Source organism: Pseudopipra pipra, chromosome 5, assembly GCF_036250125.1.
Source record: "Pseudopipra pipra isolate bDixPip1 chromosome 5, bDixPip1.hap1, whole genome shotgun sequence".
Lineage (NCBI taxonomy): Eukaryota > Metazoa > Chordata > Aves > Passeriformes > Pipridae > Pseudopipra > Pseudopipra pipra.
In genome coordinates this window covers 13,365,313-13,385,730 of record NC_087553.1, presented here as the reverse complement: position 1 = coordinate 13,385,730, position 20,418 = coordinate 13,365,313, and the positions used below count along the sequence as shown (strand labels likewise).

The following is a 20,418-nucleotide window of genomic DNA, read 5'->3' as shown; positions in this document are numbered from 1 at the left end:
CACAGGATGCAGAGCTGGGTGTTTATATTTATGATTTTGACCCACTGTAGCCTCAAAGACAGAAAACATCTCTCCAGAATACTCTGCTATTTCATATTCCCATTGGCAGACAAATCTTATAATTTTCTGTGAGAAGTAAAAGAAAGTGAAGGAAACTGAATTCTCATAAAAACAAACAGATTCACCAACTCTTATACTGATGTTCTTGGGCTCACTGAAAATGGACAGGTTGCTTGATAGTTCTGCAAGCCTTTGTTAACCTTATCCTGACACGACAGTGCAGTCTTTTTTGAATAGACCACCTCCAGGCTCAAGGTGGCACTTCCATCAGAAAGCTCATTTGGTCCTTGGCCTCCCTGCTGAAACTGCAAACAATGACCCTTTATTGCGAGCTGTGATGGTGGCAGAAGAAATGTGCCCACCTGCCTGCAATAGGCACTGGACTGAGGTCACCAGCTCATTTCACATGGGATGGTAAATGATCACTTGTAGTAATTCTCGATGGTGAACTACATTTGCCCAAGTACAGGATGGCATTCCACATGGGAGGTGATTTGAATTGCAGTAGCAATTTCCTGAGCCGCCTGTTCCCAGTGGTCTAATGTTAGTAGAGCACAGAAATTAAGACAATTTAAATAGGTTGTCTTCTTTGGAGAGTCGTCTGAGATGTGCAGTGTCATACGCTGTACAAAGGAAGGAGACATGCAATTGCAGGTTGTTTAGACGAGGCAATCACAGTATTTCCCACTGTGCTATAAAACTCTAGGTAAAATTCATCCTCTGCTGATGGTCAGTGTAAAAATATCCTGTTAAAAATCTCACGTTGCTTTAGTTAGCTCTCCCCCACAGCCCTGTTGAGAGAGACAGTAAGTGTGGACTGAAAGGACCCAAATAGACATGCAGCTTAGAAACATTGAACATAAATGATCCACTTCAGTGCACAGTAGGAATTTCACTTCTGTAAGCTGGGCTGTTTTGTAATTTTTGCCACTTTGGTTTCTAAAACAGCCCCTTTCAGTTTATATCCATACAAATATAAATAGTTCTCACCTGGAGTTCAGGGCTCAGTCCGTTTAAAAATTGGACCCATTTGTTTTAGATTCTAAAATAACAGTTTAGGAGCTAACAATTGAAATTTGATTTATCAAAAAGGCTTAATAATACATAGATTCATTCAGTGATTTTTTTTTTTCAGAGTTAATTCATTATTTTGGATAAGGCACTGTATCAGACCCAGTGGAAAAGTGTTATTGAAGCAGAAAATAAAACTACTATTGATTGATTTTTTTGAAAATTCTTTCTACAGTTTTTATTATTATTGTTGGGGGATTGTTTATTTGTTTTACATTGTAAATAGCAAAATATCACTCCTAGTATGAGAAAATTTCATTTTTCATTTTTTCCATGCCTTGAGGTTGAGTTTGGAGCCAGGGTTGACTGTGATCTACCTTCAGGCCAGAGATGCCAGTGTTTCTCTTACTCATTTCCACCTTCCTTATCACAGTCCCAAGGGAGGGGCTGTACCCTCAGCAATGTGACCAAAGCACGTGCTTTGTCAAATACTTTGGCTTGAAATTCAGGGATCATCCTACTTTGGTTCTGCTGCAGTGCTGGTTTTTGCACAGCTCATTTTATTGAAAGCCTGATCCCAAACCTGTTGAAGTCCATGGAAACCTTTCGGTGAGATTTGGACCAGACAGGAGGAAATTACATCACCATCACTGTTAGAAACCAACCTCCATCTCAGTTACCTAAGGAGCAGTCACGTGGCATTCATTAACATTTTGGGTAGGATTTTCATAATCCTAATATTATGCCACCAATATTAGTGTTAGGTTTCCTATTTATTTTTGCAGAAGCAAACTTAAGACAAATCCTAGGTGGAGTAGGTTTTTTTAAAATCCACTCATTGTTGACATTCATTAGCAACAGTAATGGAGAATGAATTGGAGAGAATGACTTTACCATTACAGAATGGACTGTATTATCTGCTGTGTGTGTCTTATGTAGTGATCTGCTTCAGCAGATATAAGACTTAATGCTTAGGTACTCTTGGTCCAGCAATTTTCACAATCATTAAGCTTACTTTTTGAAATACAAGTGCTAAAACCTGGTTTAGAACCACATGGGAGTCTCTAAATAGAGGTACGTCAGCATTTCTTGAAAAAAAAAAAACTTGCTGTATAGGTGTCTCTGAAAGAGGGGAAGACAGAACCACAGCCAAAAAGAAGGCAAAGCATTCAGGATCATAACTAAGCAACATGAAATTTTTGTTCTTAAGCCTTCTGTTTTCAGTCTATATTCTCAATAGGGTTCTTTCATAAAACTGTCATCAAATGTCTACCCTTTTCACTTTCTGGCAGAATCTATTGGTTTTTTTCTATCCATAATTTATCATGTTTGTTCACCCAACTTGTATGTGAAAAATACATTTCATGTCGGATAACAGGCTTGAAAGCTGAAAGTCTGCAGTAAAACATTGAGATCTGAGTTTTTAAATATATTTTCCAGTACTGTGGGTGAAATTGACCATAATTAAATGTGTACAAAATTGTGAGTACCATTAATTACACTTAAACCAATTTAGTTGTGATATATAGTCTTAAAGACAGATTGAAACCTGGCTAAAAATTAGAGCCACCATCTCACTCTCCAGATGTCAGATTATTGTCAAACAGTTCATCATTAACCATTATTCATATCGATATTTGTGGATAACTGTTAGAGAATATCAAGTGGTAAAGAATATTAGAAAGTGTATGGCATTGTACAGAAAATTGCACAGAAATGTTACATATGTGTTTTATTTGAATAGTCAGTCAAATGTTGAGAATTAAAGGATTAAAAACAGGTATTAATCTTTTCCTGAGTATTGGTAGAAATGTGGACACTCCAGCTGTTTTACATGTGTATCTAGAAGGGATGGTTCATTCATGTGTCTGTCTTGAAAGAGTAGAGAAAGCTGGGTGTGCTACACAGGCTGAGGAGACTTTCTAGTGGAAATCAATCTAACCCATTGTTTTTCCATGTCTTCCTTCCCTCCACCCATGTCCTGTCCCTCCCTCCCTCTTGCTAGGGAGTTTTCCAAAGAAAGAGAGAAGGCTAAGGCTCGAGGCGATTTCCAGAAGTTACGGGAAAAACAACAGCTAGAGGAGGATTTGAAGGGATACTTAGACTGGATAACTCAAGCAGAAGATATTGATCCAGAAAATGAAGATGAAGGCATGGATGAGGAGAAGCCTCGAAACAGTAAGCAACTTTCTTCTTTCTCATTCTCTCTTTCTCTCTCTCTTTCTCTCTCTCACTCTCTCTCTCTGTGCTTTTAGCAAGAGAGCCTGTGCCCACCTGCTGTAGTGCTGAGATGGCTTAAAAGGAAGAACAAGTTCTTCCTGAGACATGCACTGTGCTTATACATGATTCCAGTTTAATGCCCACAGGAAACTGTGGGAAGCAGAAATATGTGTGCAATAACTGATATTCTGCAGATCCTTGGTGTTTTGCCTGTGATATTGACATAAGATCCTGATATTAAACAGAAAAAATAGGTCAATACTTGCTCTTCCACTACTGAGAAAAGTTTTAAAATATACGTGTGTTTCCTATTCATTTATTTAATTACAGTTCAGTGTTACAGGCTGTTTACAAATGGCTGGTACTTACAAAGCAAAGGTTTCTTGGGCAAAACAGTGCTACAGTGTGGGAGAAGAGCCTAATCAACCCTGTTGTACATTAAGTGGGCCATCTGTAACTCCGTTGAAATCAGTGGATTTGTGTTTCCTTTTTCCAGGCTGGATTTAAGCTCTCAGACATTTCTTGTAAGGGTGTTATTCTTCTGTTCTGAAGTTGACAAGATGTTTGTATGAAGTGAAAATTCACCAACAATCTCTTCTTATTAGGAATCCTGAAGACAGAAGGGCTTGGAGAAAGCAGTGCTTTCTTCATTGAATTACCTTTATTGAATCTTCTCCTTCCACCTTCTCTTTTACCAGTACAGGCTCCATAACACTTCAGAAACAATTAGCAGTTATCATTGCTGGTTGTGCACTTGGGGAAATGTCAGACTTGGAACCTTTACGCAGTTAATGGACACTGGCTCTACTCTTAGCTTTCATTGCAGGAATGTGCATTTTCTTAGTTTGATTTTGGAAGAGAAGACATGAAATACTTCCCTGGAGATCATCCTTCCTACCAAACAACCAAAATCCATGGGATGATCCAATCAGAAACATATAGTAATAAGAAGATTGGACATGGGAAAGTTGTGCTTTTCTTGCTTTAGCAAGATTTTTATCAGATGTTAATAACCTTTTGGGGAACGAGCACTATCACTGTCAGAACACTTGAGTTCTTTTAGAAAAAAAAAAATTGAGGTCATTAATATCAGGTTATACCCATGACACTTAGGTATCTGGACTTGCAGGAATCACTTGGTAACTCGCTCAGACTTTCCCCAAATCAAGTTATTTTGATTTTTATGCTGCTGTCTTCATAGGTCATATAGCTTACTTTCACAATTTAACCTCAGTAATCATTTGGAAATGAATTTATTATTCATAGCCAAAATTTGCTGCTCTGTGGTGTACAATACATGAATATGTAAGATGTAGATTCATTGCATGTGCTGTTGAGTGCAGTCAATCCATATTTAAGCTAACAAGCTCCTTCTTTGGTCAGTGATATTAAGAACTGAAAGATAGTGCATCTCCAGCTTGCTTTCAGTTCTTCCTGTTCAGTTTAATAAAGTGAGGCTTTTAAGACATGATTGATAAAAATTAGTCCCCTTTTATCTTACTAGTTGTCTAGAATTTTTCATAGTTGGCTGTTAATTATAGAATTACCTACTATTATTAGCAAACTAACTTTTTAGCCTTTTGTTTTCCAAACTACTAATGAGTGCAATGTCTACAATGCCATTGATTCCATGTGTCAGGTCTAAGGGCAGTGGTTGTTGACAAGACCCTTGTACACAGCACATTCTCTGTGACATTGTGGCTTTGGGGTACGTTATCCATTTTTATTACATGCAGACCAGGCTTGGAAACAAACATCTGCAGTCTGCAGTGCCTAGCACTAAACAGTAGAATTACACCTTTGTACAGGATACAAAGGAAGGCTGTGGACTGATTTTGGCCATGTTCTGGGGACAGTGGTCATGCTAACAAAAATTTCAGCACAAGAGAATGGCAGAGACCAAGCAAGCAGGTCACTGTGAAGTTTATTTGCCTATTCCTCTGATATATGTGCCCCATTTAGAGCAGGCACCATTCTTAGTGCCTGTGGCCTGTATCTTTGAATACCAAATTAATCCTCCTTCTAGCCTTGGTGTACTATCCAGTGCTGTATCTTGGTCTCCCCACCACAGGCTTTTCTGGCTATGTAAGTAAAGGGTGCCTGTGAACCATCTCAACCCACTCAAGTTCTGCAGACCAGTTTACTAACCAGCTCTGACAAGGTCTGTCTACTGTCCTGAAGCTGAGTCACATTGCAGCTGTACTGCTCTTGGGGCTTGATAGATCTGCTAGAAATTGGGTTTGAAAGAACAGAGTCAGAAAAACTGAGAAACAGAGACCCTTTCCTTCATGGCTTCAGCTTAAGATAATAGCACAGAAAAGGTGCTGTGAGTAAGTGACAGGGTGTTTTGTTTGGGGTGGGTTTGCCTGGTGTGTTAGCTACTGTGTTGAATGTTTTGGCATTCATGCCAGCAGTCAATCACTGGTAGGGTTAATCTGAGGGAGAAACATGGTATTAATTCTCTTCCAAAAGCCATCTACAAAATGAGCTCCAACTGTAAGGGACAGATGGCACAGTTGTAAATTCCCTCAGGAATCCCTTTGGCTTGAGTGCTCCCAAGACATTTGAATCCCACCTACTAGCAGTCCAAGATTGCATCACCAAGATTCCAATAGCTTCCCTGTCTTTTTGTGTTTGTCTCAGTTGCCTCATATGCACCTTCAGTGTGCTTTTCGTTCAAGTGCTCTTCGAAGCTCACCGCTTTCTGTGTCTAGTACAACATCCTGAACTGCACAGATGAACATTTCTACCCCTTTCCAGCACACCTCGTTCAGTGATTAATTAATGTTGACTTTTAAGGTATCGGCCCTGGGACTTTCAGATAACAATTCTCTGAAATGCACAGGGCACTTCAGGCCTCCTTAAGCCGCTGTCTTAGCTCAGTAAACTTCTGAGGTGGCCTTTGCATCAGTTATGTTGTACTGATGCTCAGGAGACGTGCTCCTGCCTGAACTCTGGCAGTGACTCACACGGTTACTTTGAAGAAGTCACATCAGTTTTTGCTTCTTTGGTTTTCCCCCAGAGGTTGTTTGGAGGCTCTGTGAGGAGTTAATAAGGAATATCAAAATAGTTCAGAAGTTTAATTAAAATATACTTATTAAACCAGAGTCTCAGCTAACCTAAGCTCTGAGATTCAGCAGTTTACACCATCTGGGCCCTGACCCAGGTAGTCTACCTAAACTGAAGCATCCCAAACACAGAGAACATATGTTTCAAGTCTCTTCTCTGTCCTTGGCAGCTGCAGAGGCAGGTTTTGCTGTCTTCTTACTTTGTAGAGAGTGCTGCCTGCTTGTCAGCATGGAAACTGCCTCCTGTAAAACAGAGAACACAAGTTGGAAGAGAAATTCACTTGCATCCCTTTTAGGTTTGACTGCCTATGACAGTCCCTAGGGCATCATCGATTATCTTTTTTATATTCTGCTGCTTTCCTGAAGCTGTCAAACCTTGCCCTAAGTCTCATTCTGTGTTTACAGTCCTAATGAAATGATCAAGTCCAAGGACTACAACAGTGAGGATCTTAGTGAAAAAAAGGGTAAGAAAGGAAGATAATTGCAGCCAGAGTCAGACAATCTGTGCATCCTTTAGCTGTTGCTCCCCATAGCAGAGGTCTTGGCATTCTGCTAAGGTAGTTTTTTGCCAGTGATCGTTCACACGGATTGAGAGACATTCACAGAAGAGGCTGCATTAATTCTCTGTGTTTTGGGGAATTACCATGTTTAAGGCAGTTTTTTTCATGTTGTTTGCAAACATGATTTTGCCATTATGACAGATGTGAGGTGGGAAATGTGAAAAGGCTTCTGGGGGCTGTTTGTGTTGATGATTTTCATCTGTGCTCTTTCCCTGATGGGCCTTCTGCATGGGAAGAAAACATTGATTTGACAGAGGGGAGAAACACATGTCATGGCACAAAGTAGCTACTGAATTTCAAAATTACATGATACCAAAGAGAACTGTCCCTCCTATTGCCACAGTTACTGTGAATTTGCCCTGTTTTCCCCTCCCCCCCCCTTCCTGAGAGTGGTCTGGAATGCATCTGTGTTGCTGTGGGCAGAATCAGGAAACCTCAAGCCAACCCAGATTCTCCTCCTATTGAAATTAATTGGCAAAGCTCCCATTGACTTCAGTGGGGTCACGAAAAAGCTGTGAATAGGCAGGGAGAAGTAATTTGATGTTTCTGACTGCTCAGATTTTGTCCACCCTCTGTTTTTTTCTATTTCAGTTTTATTTGGTGCTACTATCTATGTAAGTATGACCTAATTAATGTCCCTGAAAGTCTAATGTCCCCTAAAAGTAACAGAGCCCACTGCTTGGCTTGGGATCTGACAACAAAGGCATTCTGTGATTCAAGGCAATTCATTCTTCTATTTAGTCATATCCAAGGTAGTAGTGTAAATTCAAGAGGTCATTTGCAAGTAGCTTACCCTACTAAAATTTAAAGTCTAATCATACTCTAAGGCCCTATTGTAGTGGAACTGATGGCTATAGATAATCAGGTTTTCATGTAACACAGCAGAAAAAAACCCAGTACAAATCAATGTACTGCCTATCAAATCATTTAACAATACTTCAGATAATACGTTAAAAAATGAAAGGTATGGGAAGGGAGTTGACTGCCCATATATGTAGTTTTATGCCTCAGGTAAAGTCAGAATAGTGCACAATTGAAGAAAAAAGTACAGAAAAACAGGCAAGTTCTAAAATGTTTTAAAAAAAAAAAAGCTGTTCAAAAAGAAATAGTCTTCAGTCTTCACCTTCTGAGCATTTTTTGTAGTACCTTAGTGACCTTTGGAAATGTTTGCTAATATCTGAGTTCACTGCCTCTAAGGAATCGACAGCAACTGAACTTTTTGGTGGACCACAGATTTTGTCTTGCTCCTACAGCCAGTGTTGCTTGTGAACATCATCATAACTAGGCAGTAGAGTGCATTTAATCACAGGTTTGTGAGAGTATTCCCCAGAAGAAAATGATTTTGAGACAGGGAAGAAGTTTTCAGCAGCAAAAGCAATATTTTAGAAGAAATTGGTACCTCTTGGAACATTTGAACTTTTGGAAAATCTATGTCTTTCATGGAAACTGCACATCAGGCCATAAATGAGAACAGGAGAGCTGGTGGTTCAAATAGGAAAAGGGAAAAATTCTAGAACTCTAGAAATAGAAACCTCAGCAACTTTAACCCAAACAGGGTTTTATTCCCAAGGGATCCAATAGTAGTTTGACTCTATTACATAACGGGGATAAAAGCATGACCACCTTTCTCTAAAAGTCCAGGCATTTTAGGATTTATCTGTCCAATTTCTGTTGACTTGACTTCCTCTGGCAAAGTCAACTTACATAGCACAAGGACACTCCGTTGATCTCAGGGAGGTTATGTACCAAATACATACCATTGACTTTAATGAAATCTGTCACTAAATCCTGTGCAACCCTTTGGGAAAGTTGGAGATTTGAAGCTGGTGATAGAGAGAGGTTTATGTACAGCTCTAATCATGATACCAAATATAAAAGCATACCAACTTGTTCGATTTGCACATTTAGTAATTTCATATGTCAGCTCACTCAGCGGCCTCCAAATCATGTGCTTAGTGTACTGAGAAGGAAGTAGCTTATTACTTTCAGCCTGAAAAAAAAAATATCATGGTACTGTGGGATAATGTCTAAGGTAGGAAGTACATAACAGGATTTTCCAAGACTTGGCTACTGGCTAAAATTTCAGGGGTGGCCTAAAAAACTCTTGGTCTATTTTCTGTGATGAAATTTAATGGGGAAGTTCACAGCTAGGGAATTAACATGGAAGATGCGGGGGGGGAAATCAGGGAGTGTATATTTACAAGATATCTATTTTAAATCCATTTTTGACCATCACTATCTTAAAACTCATGTCTTCTTACTGTATAAGCAAAAAGATGGTGTTCTGAGCTAATTTCTGTTTAACAGAACATACTTGAACTTGTCTATTGATAGCAAGTTAGTTCACCCTGTATTATTGGTAGGTTCATCCACAAAATCTGTCCCAATGTATTTCACATACACATGGAAGGACAAGGGCAGCCACCGCTTGACATGCAGGTACAGCTTGATATTTCAGAGGATTTCTGCCTATTGTCAAAAAGCAATTAAAAAAAAACCCACAGGGTGCTTGCATGGGATTTAAGGTCATCTAAGCAAAAGCTCTAAGAGGCACAGGCTAAAAAATGAAACCTTTATCAGTTTAGTTCCTCCACTACCAGTTGGTGGTTTGAATGGCATCATACAACCTATTTGCATTTTGTTGCTTTCCATGTGTAAACACAGGGAAATCAATGCCAGCATTGTAAAATGATTTATTATCTGTCAACACCTCATTTAAAGAGGAAGAAAGCACAATCTCTTCTACTTTTATCATTGTCCACTGATGTGGAAAATAATCATCTGGTAACCAAGAAGAGAATAGCTACAGTGCCAACAATTTGAAGGCATTTCACAGGGGCACTTGGTAGGTATTTCACAAGGAGTTTAGCAGCTGGGATAGATTTATTCTCTTTCACCTGGAGACAGAGGGACAAAATAAGTGCTTTTTGGTGTTCACTGCACCACCAGCTTCTTCTAGGAAAAAAAAACCTCCATGTGCTCAGCTGCAGAGGTTCCAAAACATGGTTTGCTTGGACAGGAGTGAAAGCAACTCCCAAGTATGTTCTGTTCCCAGTCCACACTCTGTAGAAAACAGTCCCAGTGGCATTTTTCTACCTTGTCATCTTTTGAAGTAGCTCATATGCTGCTCTTAATATAAATACTACAGTTTGAGGACACTTAATAAAGGGCCTTTGTAAATGATAAGTCAGCTCTGTTTTTGTTGTGTGGTTCTTCGCAGAGAAGCTCAGGTTGCAAAATGCAGCATGGGTTTGTGCTACAGATGTCCAGCTTGAGTCTATAATTAGCATGCTGCCTAGAAAAAGCTTCTGGGACATTAGTTCTCACATTAGGCTGAATCACTCCTGCAATCCTTAGGCAAAAATCATACTGGAATTCCTGGGGATTTTGCCTGGGTAAGGACTTGGGCCCCAATCTGTTTTGTCCGAGGTCAGTAACAAAACATGCAAATGTCAGCGCTTGAAAATGTTGCCCAGTGTGAGGTCTTGATGCGCCAGAGGCTTCTCAGTGCTCACACATGACTTCAATATTGTGTAACTGTCAGCCACCAAAGGCAAAGCGTGAGATATTTGGGATCTGAAATTGCTTGCAGGACTGAGTAGTCCAGGACTGTTTGCCCAGTGCATAATTCCACTGGCTACAGTGCAGTCGGATCTGGCGTGAATTTGACCCGCTGTCATTATGAGCACGTTGCTCCCATAACTGTGCTGAAGGAAACGTGGGATCAGACCCAGATAAACTTTTATAACCTAAAAAGAAGAAGCAACATATATCAGAAAAGAATAAGAAAGCATTTGTGAGGCTTTATAGTGACCCTGCAGGTAGCTTTGGTAGCAGAGTACAGAGGGCAATGATACCCAGCAATGTAGGTGAGAGAAAGTGAAGCTGCCATTTCCAAGTGTCATTTTCATTGGGTAACTTTCTGTGCAGCTGAAGTAACAAAAGAAAGATCATTTAGTGTGATTCTGCTTCTACCTTTGCCCCATGTTCCATCAATGTCAACAAAACGATGCCAACATTTGACTTTTTCCTACTGGAATAAAACCAGAACTGAGAGTAGACTTCCCTCCTGACTCTCTTCACTTGATGATTTCTTTTTTTTGTTGTGAGTGAAAAATCAAGGAAGTAGTATGGCTTTATCCTTGAATGTTTTGTCTTTCTCCCCATTTCCAAGAGGAAATACTTAAGGGAAAAAATTAGTCTTCTCAACAAAGTGAAATTTAAAACTTTGAGGTTTAAATTATGCTTAAAAATGCTTCAGCTACAGCATTGATTCTTGAAATATGTATGCAGGTTAATATTTGGAGAGGAGTGAAATCTTGTTCTGGACTCTTTTGTCTAATTTAAAAAAAAAAGGCACAGGAAGGCTAAACAGTGTTGTCAGTGCCAGTGACACAGTCTCTCACACCATTCTTTGCCCTCTAGATCAGAATTTTGACCTTGGAGTGTATCAGATAAGGCATTTACAGGTTTGATCAAGGGTGGTTTTGATCTATTTTCCTTCTCTGGGAACTCACCATAATCATGTTAATAATTTTAGTAAATACAGTTTTCTTGTTCCCCTGAATGCATGGATGGTTCATTCCATGTAAATTAATCAACAGGTCTGGTTTTTATTAGTAATATAATTTAATAACCCAGATTTTATCAAATAGCAGCTTTTAGGTCCATTGTTCTGTAGATTTCACAACTTCCCAGCTTTTCTTTCTCTCCTTCTGGCTGAAAGAAATCTTTGATCATGAAACAAAAAGCAAGCAACCTTTTGTAAGCCTTCTTCCCCTTCCTTCTCTGCTGATAAGTTACTGCTGAGGGTAGGTAAATCCCATCTAACCAAACAAGATGTAGAAGCAGTTTAGTTCAAGCCTGCATTTTCTGTCCAAGGACTGTATGGAGAAAAAAAAACATTTCCTTTGTTTGAACAGAGAGAAAAAGATGATGATGATGGTAATTCAGGAAGCCTCAGGACAAAAGCTTTGGCCAATGTTACAAGCTATAATTCAGCAGTAATTTGTTCCAACATAGCATCAGAAGGCCTGATATCATTTGGTGAAGGAGGAAAAGCATTTCTAAGAAGGGGAAGGTGAGCTAAATTCAGGCATGTGGCTGACTCCAGCAGCCAGCTTCTTGAGTGAGTGCTGGTGAATAGTGACAGCTCTGAGATAATTAACTGACCCTAAGGGGATCACTGTGATGAGCACCAAATAAATCTCTGTGCCACTTTTGCATGGAAGAAGGGATACCAGTGTTTTGAGCCCAAACTCCAAAACTGTGCTGATTTCTGCCCACAGGCTCAGTTTTGTTTCTTGTTCCCTTGCAGGCATCAAAAGTTACAGAATTTAGATAAGCTTCCAGGCTGCTGTAGTTCACAACTGGGAAAAAAACTCTGCCTGTAAGATCCTCTCTGGCTGAAAACGTTTTGTGGTGATCTACACGTGCTCTTGCTCTCTTGCAGCTGAGGATGTGCTTTGTGTTGTTCAACTTACAGGGTTTTCCAGCTTCACCCTTCCCCAGCTCTTGTAACCTGGAGCACAAACAACATTAGACTGAGAACTGCTGGAGCAGTGATGTGTGACCAGCCACAGCATATAGAGGCTGACATTAATGTTGATAGGGCATTAAGTTTATCTACTATAAGAGCTATTTCCCTAGCAAAGACTGTCTGATGAGATAACACCTCTGCTAGACTTAGGTTGATGTAGGAATCCTCTTGAAATACTAGTATGTTACATAGAAATATTTTTGAAGGTAAGGCTTTAGAGGGAATCCATTGTTTATATAGCTGGGGAAGACTAACTTTGTGCAAATAAATTAATCTCTATCTTCCCTTTTGGCAAGTACTTCTTGAAGCTGTCAAGATTAATTCACTGACATTGTGATTACACTTCTCAAGAAAGGACAGTAGTCTGTGAGAAAACTGCCTTTGCCATACCTTCTGATGAATTTATTTCCCGTGGTTAGAGAGGCATAGAAAGCATTCAGTACCAGGATATCCACAGAAAATTTTTGGAAGAAATGCCACAACCCCCTAAGAGCAAGACCATATTTTATTTTATTTTATTTTTTAAGGAGATGGCTATAGTGTGCTCTTAAATCTTTATAAGGACAGTTGTAAAGTGGTTTTAAAAACTATGGAGTATTGAACAGTTCCTGCTGAAGTCAGTGAGAATGATCTGTGATCAGTGTTTGAGAATTAGTTCTTATTGCAGATGTAGCCTCAAGAGTCTCTTCGTTGAGAAGAAAGCATTGGAGAGCAGGACTGATAGCAGCTGAAATCCTGAGCATTTTTTCATGTGGTGTAAAGAACTGTCAGGAGAGAGGCTGTGGTGTTCAGTAACAGTAGCTGAGAGACATAAAGCATGTGTTTGGAGTTAGAAACAACTGTTGGGGATGAGAACTAGTTGTATTACAGTAATACCAGCCAAGATCAAAGCCACAGTGTGTCTGGCACTGTACATACAGAAATTAAAAGTATGTGTATGTATTTCCTTTTTACAGAAAACCAAAGCTAGTAAATATGGAGTTCAGCTACCTAAACATATTCATCTAATGCCAATTTAGATATTTCATGGTATCCAAGACCTTCATTGTGAACTGACAGATGAAGTATAGCAGCTGAGGCTTGTACTCTTGCAGTGTGGTAGTTGGAAGGAAATATCCCAGGTAGGATGTCAAAAATGCCATCCAGTGCCTCAGAAGAGGCAAGTGAGTGTGGTTAGTCCAAAGACATGTAGGAAAAGTTTTGTACAAGTAGAACCTTCAATGCAGATCTCATAAGCTGAATGTCTTAAAAGTGCTCTTGGTAGGTAGAGGAATGTGATGGAACAGACCATACAGAAATTGTTCTGATACAAGCATTTCTTTTCCCTCTTGGTCTAAGTGTGTATTCATTATGATCTATCTCTCTATCTATCTCTCTATCTCTCTATCTCTCTATCTCTCTATCTCTCTATCTCTCTATCTATCTATCTATCTATCTATCTATCTATCTATCTATCTATCTATCTATCTATCTATCTATCTATCTATCTATCTATCTATCTATCTCTATTTATATCTCTCTCTCTCTTTGTCTTTCCTTATGTATTTTATATTATAACTTGAAGATTGATGTGCAGGAAGGTAAATACTGAGACTGAGACCTTGTATTCCTTGGCCCAAACTGAGTTTTGTTTGGGAAGGGCTCAAAGCAGGAAGTCTCTAAGAGGCCAGAACAGACTAGGAGAGTCAGAAGGTGGATTAGGCAGAGCTGTCCCTGGGAAACTCTCATGCCCTTCACCTTGCCCTCCCCTGGCTGCAAGGTAGCTTGAGTATCTTAAATCAATTCACAAGCAAGCACACAAGAAGGCAAACAGTATTTAAAAGCAGGTGGGGTTAGAACACAGACCCTGCTGTTGTGAAGGCAGTGCAGTGGAGCAGCTCAGTGAGCTGTAGCTGACAGGGGGCCTGAGGCTCTGTGATGTTCCTGTGGCAAAGCTTGGAGACAGGGAGTCTGGGCAACATTACACAGCTGAGCTAGTATATATGCAACCAAACTGGTGGTAGTGCTGATGCAGCTGAAGAGAAAGGACAGTTGTGAATGGCATCCAGCACTTTGGGAAGCCTGGGAAGTTTGCAGCAGGGACCCTGGTGCCGGCACAGCTCCGAGGGAGCAGCAGTCACACCCTCACTCTGCTCCTGCTCACTTCTGCTTATTGGATGAGAAACTTCCCATCCACTCTAACAGTCTGCTAATAGGATAAAAATCTCTGGTTGTATTTGCTTCTGGGAAGAAAAGCAGGTCTCTCCATCCCAGTTATCTCATAAACAACAGCCTGGAGAGGTGGCGGGGGAAGGAAAATGTTTCCAACTGGGGAACCGAACTGAAAATAGCTGTGGCACTGAGTCTGCCTGCTGATTACAGCAGCTCTTCAGTTAGCAGGATTGTAAAGATAAGTCAACAGATTAGAGAATTGGCCTTTCAGATCTTGAGGACTAAATTAAAATTCAACTTTAGGCCCCACTGGTGTTCACAGGACTTGTTACATCATTTTCCACTTACAAAGTTCACAAACCACAGCATGATGCATCTCCTTTCTCACCTGAGGAAGGGCTGCAGTCAGACGTCCCTCTAAGTGCAAACTATGAAGGTCTTGTAGTGGACCGAAGGATAGGTAACACAAGGGTGCCTTTAGGTCAGGGTGAGGATTTTACCAACTACATTAAAATCCATAGGCTGAAGTAGCAGAAGGGTTAAGCATCAGAACAAGGATGCAGTGGCAGAGCTGCGTGGATCCTCACAGATGTGCAGATCAAAATGTAAGTGTATTATCTAGCTGTTTGAAGAACCACGAGCAGAATAACAGGGCTATGCCAGGTCACGAATGACTTGTTTTAACACAGCTGTGTGAGGGAAGCTTGCATAACACCTGCCCACACTGAGCTTAGCTCAAGCTGTTATTATCAGTCCCTCACTCTCCTGCATGCTAGAAGTATTTGCAAACTAGGAATCTGTTATTTCAAGGCCACTATAAAATGCCTGTTTTTTTGGCTCGAGGTAATTCACCTATTCTCAATGCCCTGCTCAAGAGGTATAAAAGCTTTAATTACAGGTTTGACAAGCTGACTTTAAGGGCAAGACTCTTTAACTTCAATTCTTTGCTTTTCTCCTGGCTGCATGGTAACACACAGCCTGCCCAGCTAGCATGTCTCATGCCTCTGACTCATATGATATTGTGATAATAGTGTCTAGTATAAGACTAGTCATTATATTAGCAGAAGTGTCTGAAAGAACACCGCATGCAGGAGCGGCACACAAAATCCCAAGCATTTTATTTACTAGGCACAGAAGAAATGTAGCAGACTAGGGTTTCAAAACAGAGTTTTATGCACATTTTGGAACAGGAGAGGTGAGTTCCATTTCAGATCATGAAGCTGAATAGAATCTGTTCAGTGTGATCTATGAATACACCTATGGGGGTCCAATGTTTTCACAGAGCCCTGGCTCTGGAGTGACCTAGATCTTATGTGTGTGGTACTGTACCTGTTCATCAGTGAACTGAATTGCTTGATTGTTTGCCATCAAGGCATCGTCCAGAAGCCTTCTCACACACCTCACATGAAGACTGCTATTAGAAAATGTCTGCACTTGCTGAGAATTGATCTGGGTCAGGCACTGCCTGTGCAATGGAACTGTTCATAGGGACAGGGCCTCGCTGCTGTCTTTTCATAATATTAATGCTTAAATATTTTAAGCACTACTTCTAAATTAAGTCTTCCCAGATGCAGGAAGCATACACTACTCTTCCAGCTTACAGAGTGCTATTTCTGATGAAAATTCTCAATCATTTGTTCTTTCCTACAGTCCCTTCACCTGTGGCCCAGCCTGTACCCTGCCTATCCTTTGAAATAATACAGCCCATTTTCTCCCTAACATTCACTTTTCCTGTGGTTTTTTTTTTTTGTGATGCCAACAGGGGCCAGCCTTGAGGAGTATAGTTTCCTTCTTCTATACCAGATATAATCCTCAGAGAGACGTACCTTCTCATTGGCACAATTCCTGCCAGAGTTCCCTGGTTACAGGGTTGTACAAGCTCCCTCTGGGGAAAATGTCCATTGTGAGCTACCAGGGCATTGCTCCCCACCCACTGCACCATCCAAACAGTCCCTGGTGTCCTGACCTATCCTCTTACATTCTCTAGCTCACCAATTGTAGGCCACTCACAGAGTTTTCAGGCATCACCACCTTGAAATGGCTTTGGGCAGGCAGGAACGTCATAAAACAGCCAGGGCAGCATCTCAGTCACTTTGAAGCTTAGCAGTCTAGGTGTAAAGCAGACACCTAGACTCCCTGGAGAGTTTCTGATGACCTAAGCAGATCAAGTTCTGTAAATTTTTTTTTTTCTTCTCCTGGGCTCTGCAGGGAAGATGGATTCACAGGGCTGTGAACTGAAAGAACAAAGATGCTGTTGCTGAAGTAGAGATTCTCTTCAAAGCTACAGCCTCATCACCCAGCTGTATATTTGTATGGGTGGGCAGATACAGAAGTTCCTCTGTGCACAGGAATCACAAAAAGCACATGGGCTGCTTTAAAACCACATTTGTGTTTAAAACCTATGTCCTGGCTATTTCCATTAATAACAAAGCCAGTGAGAAATATTAATAACTTCATGATTATTAGAAAAAAAAAACGACCAATCTTATAGTTGTTGATTTTGCTGTCTTGAGGGCACTTTCTTTGTGGTTAGTTATTTTGTTCATAATCAATGTTTGTATCACTTCCCAACACATTATCTACAGTGTTTGCAGCTTTCATACCCCCAGTTCTAAGGCTCCTGCCAGACCAGCCTGCAATAATGGAATCCTTCTGGTTTTCAAGTGAGACACTCCTGCTTTTCGTGCCGATATATCATTTTGTGGGGTAGTTTCAGGCACATTTGATGGCACTGCTGCTTGTCCTGAGTTCCTCTGATAAAAATTATAAAGAATGAGTGTGAAAACTTGTAGAACCATTAAGATCGTGCTGTTGTGATTTGTTTGCCATCACAAAATACTGTTGGAAGAGTCAGAGATCCTCAGTTGTTTTGCCTTTCTTTCATTAAGTTCGTCCATCCTTGAATTGCTTCAGAATTCCGTGGGGAACCAAGGGTTTGCTAAAAAATATTATGCTGATGCCAGAAAGTTACACTCTAAACCATGTCCCAGCAAGTAAATGCCTTGCCCTTTGGCACCTCAGTTGTTGCTCCTAGCAAGGCAAACAATGCAAGTCATTTGTCACACATAAAAAATAGTTTAGCATGTCGTAGGAGGATCCAGATTCAGGAGAGAGACATCTTTCAAGACCTGTTCTGGTAGCACCTCTGTCACTTTGCGACCCAGCCCATCTGTCCTTCTTCAGCCACAGGGATTATGAGAGTTACTTCCATTGCACTTGCAAGGGATACTCTGCAGTGAATGGACTCCTATCACAGACTAAGATGTTTGCTCAGCAGCACAAGCAGTTTCCCAGGGAGACTGCTCCTCGTGCCCTTTTCAGCAGAGTTAGACTCCCTTCTGTGAAGTCGACTTTTGGGTGAGTCCCACATCCTGTGCTTAAGAGATATTTTGAGATACCACAGGTTATGCAAAGAAAAGCTTTGTCCTTCGGGCAGGGAAATGCAAAGAGGATTTTAAGTCCTTCCTTTCAAATACAGAACAGAACATGTGTGAGGCTGGCAAAGGCTGTCTCTTGGCAGGGCCAGGAATCTGACTGTGCCCGTTACGTGGTCCTCTGTGCAATGTGAATTCCACTCTCTGGCTGAAAGGAACAAATATTTGTGGAACACAGCATATTACTGTCAATACTGCTATAAAAAGAAGGGAAATGGCAGCTGTTCAAAGTAGCTGACGAGTTTGTTACACTAAAATAAGTCCCAGGAAGATTAATTAGTAACAAGGTAATGCATTCATAGGTGTGCAGTAGTCTGCATGTGGTAATGACAGATCTATTAATCACAAGGCCTGCACAATTAATATATTTTACTCTCTCTCCTATTCCTCTTTGTGTATGGCATAAATCTCCATAGCCCATGGCTATATCCCCTCAACATCATATGATAGGTATGGACATATGTTGACACTCTGGAAGAAGGATAAGTAAAAACAAGTCTTTTTATACAAAAGGCATACTTTGCAATTTGTATTGTAAAATATGTAGTTTATCTATGAATGAAGTTTGGAGATAGGATACTCCCTCTCAGTGTTGGCAGTGTTCTTTGTACTTCTCCATTCAGTAAGGCCATGCTACACTGCATCAGTCCCTTGTGGTACAGCCCAATGCCCAGCTTGGTTTTAGTGTAATAGCAGGTCTTGTTACTACACAAATAGTAAGCTGCTGTGCTTTTGCTGCTTGTTCACTGATGTAAAAATCTTTTTACCAAAAGCCTTTTCCTGCTTGACTGAAGTGGATACAACTGGCAATCATTTCATGGCTCTTTTTTACAATCTTGGCTGACCTTGAGTGAAAGTGTGAATCAAGTCACACCCCTTACAATCACAGTCATTTGTACATGATCAAAGATTAGATAATGCAAAGTGTATATATTACATGCATTTAATGTATTATAGTAGATATATTGTATGTAGTGTATAATACTGTCTGTTGTGAGTATTGGCCTCTGAGCCCTTGGTAAGCATTTTCCAACTATTTTCACAATTTTTCTGGATTTTTTTTTTTGCTAGATTTATTGATGCATTCTGTCTAACTTTAGGAGGTATGTAACCACCAACATATAGTTCAAGTTCCCTTTCCTCTTCTCCTGTAAAAGCTTTTCTTTCGCAGAACTCCTTTTCAAAGAAGAAAACACAACAGAATACCCCAGTCATACCTAGTAAATTTTCCTGACAAAATCAGGACATCTAGAGAAAACTAATCTCTTACCTCTGCAGTTTCCCTTCTGCATGCTGCTTGCATTAGGAGCATACTCACTGATTGTTCCCAAGACACTGTATGCATGTAGCAGAATGAAAGCTGTATCTTATTTAAATTAATAAGATGAATGAGTCCAGCATTTCCAAAACAGGCGGTGAGAAGAGGAAAGCTAGGCAATATTCATGTATTAATTAAAATGAGATCTCTCCACCAAAAAAGAATATGAGTCAATTGATATTCTGACAGCTGCCCATAGACTCATTCGTGAAATGATGGGCATGAAAAGCACCATGGGAAGCAGGGTTTTTACCAAAGTCATTCACTCCATGCACGTTCTGTTAAAGGAAGCAGCTTGGATATTGCAATTTATTCTTGTTGGGCTTGATGGGAAAAGAAATCTTAAATCCCAGCTGGAGAATTCGCAGGACTATTTTGCTCTTTAGATTTGCTTTATAGTTCTGCAGAGTCCCGCTTGGGAGACATTAACATCAGTAATAACTATAGCACTTAGCACTTATTGTAATGTGTTTCATCTGCAGATCTCAGAGAGATTTGCAAGGTGAGTGCAGAATTACAGTCCCCCTGTTAGACAAACTGAACAGATATGTAGAAAGGCTTGGTCATGTGGCCAAGGTGACACAATAAGGTGAAATGGTGGTGAAGTGACTTCAGGTCCTTCTGATCTCAAATGCCACCATGGGCAAAAGGGGTTATTTAGACTCATATTTTGCAAAGTAATTCAATACCAGTAGAAATTAGATGTGAAGTCACGCAATGTGAATAGTCTCTGATATATCCAGTTCTAAAATTAATGCCTAGACCTGCAGAGACGTGTAGTAAGATGTCCCGTTACAATCTGTGAAAGGTTTATGTTTTGTCTGTATTTCTGGAACTGGGCACCCTTTGCCCAGGCATGATCTTCTCTGGTTCATAAATTGTCAAAGTATTAAAGTGAGGTAAAGCAATAAGTGCGGCAGCATTATATAATCCGTGGAAATAAATCTGAATATTAGAATTACTTCCTCTGCCAAGATGACAAACATTTCATAAATGCAAGATGCAACAGTGGTAGTGATGTTTCTGAACTGGGAAGCAAATATTATTCTCCCAGCGT

General features: G+C 40.3%; 1 protein-coding gene across 25 annotated transcripts in view; it reads left to right on the top strand.

Moving 5' to 3' along the window:
- CACNA1C (calcium voltage-gated channel subunit alpha1 C) overlaps window positions 1-20,418 on the top strand; it is a 480,151-nt gene that overhangs the window by 331,042 nt on the left and 128,691 nt on the right. For all 25 annotated transcript variants that reach the window (XM_064654541.1, XM_064654535.1, XM_064654526.1 and 22 more), the window contains one exon: window positions 3,077-3,249. In XM_064654541.1, coding sequence (XP_064510611.1) covers window positions 3,077-3,249 — 173 coding nt within the window. The remainder of the gene's footprint in view (window positions 1-3,076; window positions 3,250-20,418) is intronic.